The 5,000-nt window shown below is 29.9% G+C and overlaps 1 protein-coding gene across 2 annotated transcripts in view; it reads right to left on the bottom strand.

Annotated features, from left to right (window-relative positions):
* The window catches only part of AChE-2 (acetylcholinesterase 2), a 205,901-nt gene that overhangs the window by 76,749 nt on the left and 124,152 nt on the right, over positions 1-5,000 (bottom strand). For both annotated transcript variants that reach the window (XM_085658427.1, XM_035863238.2), the window contains exon 3: positions 1,788-1,940. In XM_085658427.1, the coding sequence (XP_085514553.1) occupies positions 1,788-1,940 (153 nt within the window). The remainder of the gene's footprint in view (positions 1-1,787; positions 1,941-5,000) is intronic.

The raw sequence follows: 5,000 nt of genomic DNA, 5'->3' as shown, positions 1-5,000 counted from the left end.
TTTTTATCAAATTTCTTTTTTCTCCCCTACCTCGAACCTGATCAATAGCCTGACAAATTTTATTTATTCTTCTTTCTATCTCTCTTTTCTTGGTTTTCTATCTTCCTTTTTTTTTTTTTTTTTTTTTTTTTTTTTTTTTTTTTTTTTTTCTCTCGTTCGATACAATCTCAGGATCGTTTTCGTATATCTTCCTCCCATCTCCCGACTATAATACTCGCGAACCGAGAAAAATGATTTATCGAGGTTCAGAAACGCAGTCCGATAATCACGTAACCGAGCGTATACTAGGTACATAGTTTCCTTATAGCTAGGAAAAACGCGTCAACGTCAGACTAATGCGGCTCGTAAACAACCGCGTTAAATATTCTCGAATTCATTTACGTGTCTCTTATTTAAACCACTTAGCTATTATTATATATAAATAAATAAATAAATATATATATATATATATATATATATATATATATACTTTCTTATTTCGACGATATAAATTAATCATTAAGATTTTACGAATTGAATGGTAACGATATAATTAATTATATTATAGGAGTATCGTTAATCCATCAAAACGATGATAAATTATTCTTCGATAATTTACAATTAAATAATAAAAATACAATTATTCCAGGCGTTTGAATATTTTACGTACATAATCTAAAATATTATTATCGTCTAATATACATGAAATATAATATATTATATTAATTTAATCGAGCAAGAAGAACGGTTCATTTAAGATTGTAAAAGTGTTTTAGGCTAGTAAAGGTTCGTAAGTTCGAGCGTTAATACAGTCAAAAAGGAATGAGAGAGAGAGAGAGAGAGAGAGAGAGAAAGAGAGAGAAATTCGTATACCATTTAAGGAGTTTCCAAGAGTACCTAACGAAAGTGTGTAAAAGGATGTAACGTAAATCTCTCTCTCCCTCTCTCTCTCTCTCTCTCTCTCTCCTTCTCTATCTTTATCTATCTATCTCTTTCACTCTTAACTACATATATTTAAGAACGTTAGAAGTAGTAAGGTCGACCTCATCGTAAAAGAGAGAACTTCTAAGGAAAGAGACCAGTTTAAGTAGAAGTTATCGGAGTAGAAGCTTCGCGCTCTGGTATAGCTAACGCTTACCCTACAGTTTGATTATGCATATGTAGTTGTATAGTATTATAACGCTCGTTTCTCTCTCACGATGAGGTAGAAAGCGCGTTGTGTAGTATCTACTAATACTATCTCCTTCTTGCTGTGTATTCGCTCGGGGGCAGACGGTTAGCTCCTTCAAAATTAATTTCAAACGATGCGGATCTCTACATGGTTTCCTACCACCACCCCCGTAACACCCTCTTCCTCATCCTCCTTCACTTTCTCCTATTCCTATCTCGTAACTCATACGCATACACATACATACATACACACACACACACACACATACATATCCCTCCTCTGTCATTTGTCGACTCCGTACGTCGGTCGGGTCGTTCAAATGTCACGACGTATTCGTTCCGAGCAATATAATAGCTGTCATATCGATTTTTGCTTATGTTATAAGAAGAATCGTTCTCTCTATCTCTCTCTCTCTCTCTATCTCTCTCTCTCCCTCTCTCTCTTTCTGTTTAGTACGCATATTCTGTTTGCAGAAATGAAACAAGAGCAACGAGTTATGTACATAAGTAGATGGATACGTATAACAATGATAGTAGTAAATTTGTATACATTAATATATATGTTTGTGTATATAGAAGAATGATATATGTTTTTGATTACGTTAGAGTCGTATAAAAAATCATGAGATACTACGTACCTGAGTGAAAAAGTAATAGTAGACCTTCATTCCCCGATCGGCGAATAGTTGAGCGAAATGTATCGATGGGCATATGAAGAAATAATCACCGACTACGTCGGCTATCATCTTTTGATAGAGATAACCGTCCTTTAATTGTTCCCAATCGGTGTACTGTAATTAGAAGAAGAAGAAAAAAATGATATTATTAATTTACAAAAAAAAAATATATATAGGTTTTAATCTTAAATCTTTAATCTTATATCTTTCAATCTTAAACCTTAATCGTCCTTTTTCTTTTTTGTTTTTTTTTTTTTTTTTTTTTCTTTTTTCTTTTATTCGTTTAAGTGTGTCGAATTTTGTTTTCCTTTCCTTTTTCTTTCTTCTCGTTTTAATATGAAAAAAAGAAAATAACGAAGGACAAATTCGTCGATGATTGCCGATACATAGATTAGTCTGTTAATAGGAATTATATCTGCAAAATTTTCACTTGAGCAATCACTTGATAATCAAGCGCTTCGTCATTTAGAATTATGCGAATTCGATGATTCGAACGAACGAAGAGATCGAATTTTATTACGAATTAACGTTCCATTGTTTTTACCCCAACCCTATCATACCGCCCCCTTTAATACTATTGTCAACAAACGAACGACGTTAGGGAAGATCACACAAGAGAGATGTCAAACAATCAAACAACAGCGACGATCGATTTCTGATCGTAATATAACAACGTCAAATTAATTCGATCGAAAATAATATTAATAATAATAATAATAATAATAATAATAATAATAATAATAATAATAATAATAATAATAATAATAATAATTAAATACTCTTAATAGTTATTTTAGGCGAGACAATTTTAATAAATAATTTTTTTCTCGTTAGAAATGCAATCAATTTGTTAGCGAGTATGATTAAACTTTTTTTTCTTTCTTTTTTTTTTTTCTTTTTCTTTTTCATTTATACGCCATACGATTATACGATTTTAAACGATTTTAAATGAAGAAAAGAACAGAAAAAAAATAGGAGAACAAACTATGTGCGTGTGTGTGTGTGTGTATGTGTATTGTATGCTCGTTCTCTTTATCATAGCCATACTTGCATATATATATATATATATGTATATATATATGTATGTACATATTAAATTCACTTCATATCTTGGAGCTTCTTCATCCAACAGGAAGGATATGATAAAACGATGCACGCTTCAATGGATAGGTTAGAAAACTGTGACCCTCTGTGTACATTAATCTTAGACTTGGCAAGCATTCAAGAAAATCTCTCCTCGGATGATCCCGCTTATGTGAAGTAGTCGTTCAACGTTCGAAAATCATTCCAAGTTGATCTCAAGTATCCCTTTTAAAAGCGTATCATTCTTTTCAAGACGATTAAAAAAGAAGACTTTTACGATTTACTATTACGAGAGAAAGAGAAAGATAGAAAAGGAGAACTAGAGATAGAGATAGAGAAAGAGAAAATTACGTTATTGATTATTTCAAAATTTACGATATAAAATTCTTCGTTTAATATCTCGTAGTAATTAAATGAGAAAAAGGTGTTATTTGGATGCAAAAAAAAAAGAAGAAAAAAAAAAAGAAAAAGAAATGATTATTGTACACATGCTCACTGAGTTTATTAATAGTTATATGTTTTTATTAAGTCATATATATATATATATAAAAAAAAAAATACAAGTATTCACACTTGTTATTGTACTGATAAATATAGTAATCTTTGAAAAAATTGAAATGCACTCGTAAAAATACTCGCGTATGTAACTGTTCTTTTTTTTTTCTTTTCTTTTCTTTTCTTTTTTTTTTTTTTTTTTTTTTTCTTTTTTTATATCTGACCATCGTCGTCATTGTTATTGTCGTTGATGTCGTTGTTGTTGTTTGATAAAAATTCAATGAAAATGTTTGACAACGTTGTTTCCACGATATACGAAGTTCAATGACTATCATCTCCTCGAAAGAGCCATGGTTAAGAGAAAATAATGGAAACCTGAGAAGACGAGAAGAGGAAAGGGTTCGTGAGCCACTTCAAAGCTGTTCCGAGATAATGTTACGTTTCTCCTTAACTCCTGTGTCGCGAGACTTTGTCTATATACATACATATATATATATATATATATATATATATATATATATATATATTTACATGTGTGTATGTGTGTGTGTGTATCTATGTATATATATATATATATATATATATATATATATACATATGTATATAGACTCATGGCTCGTAAGTACTTTGTGTGGGCGGAGTAAAGGGAAACAAACTCGAAATTAAGCGGTTTTGTCTTGAATGCTACCCGTATACGCCCGAAACTCGGTTTGTTACGAACGGGCATAACACCGTATCCCTTTACAAAAGCTTTCTATCGCATACGGACACCTTGGATTAGCGCGAAACGTTTAATTGCACTCGCGAGTGCGTGTAATTATTTCGTCAGGTTAATCAAACATAATAATAATAATAATAATAATAATAATAATAATAATAATAATAATAATAATAATAATAATAATAATAATAATAATAATAATAATAATTATAATAATGATTGTAATAATGGCGAACGTAAATATATGACAGTCGAATCGGTATTGAATCGAATAGAATGCATAGTAATCACTTTGGGATTACGAATGATCGAGGATAAGATTAAAAAAATAAAAAAGATAATAATAATAATGATAAAAGAAAATCAGAAGTGAAGCAAAATAAGACGAAATGAAAGAATATTATTGCTCATATATTTTTTCTTTCTTCTTTTTTTTTTTTTTTTTCAATTTAATACAATATCTTTTCATAATGATGATGATGATGATGATAATAATAATAATAATAATTTTTCACTCGTATTTGTTGACAAGGATGAAATTTCTTCTTTTCTTTTTTTTTCTTCTTTTTTCTTTTTTTTTTTCATACAACAATGAATTCGAAATTCTTGGAAGAGAATGCAGTATTTTTTTTTTTTTTCTTTTTCTTTTTATTTTTATTTTTCCAAGTAATCTTGAAGTATTTTACGCGTACGTGTTAAAACACTTGAACGATGTTAAACACCACTTCTCCAGTGAAATTTGATTAAGTTGCATGGGATGTTCTTTCTTCTATTTTTTGTTCTTTTTATATATATATATATATATTTTGTTTTTTTCTCCTTTTTTTTTGGAAAGAAACGATCCTCACGCACTGCAGAAAAACTCGTAATATGAT

This window comes from Vespa mandarinia, chromosome 7 (genome assembly GCF_050613455.1).
Source record: "Vespa mandarinia isolate Hongniang chromosome 7, ASM5061345v1, whole genome shotgun sequence".
NCBI classification, from domain to species: Eukaryota; Metazoa; Arthropoda; class Insecta; order Hymenoptera; family Vespidae; genus Vespa; species Vespa mandarinia.
Note: the sequence above shows the minus strand (reverse complement) of the source record. Positions and strands in the feature narration are given on the sequence as shown.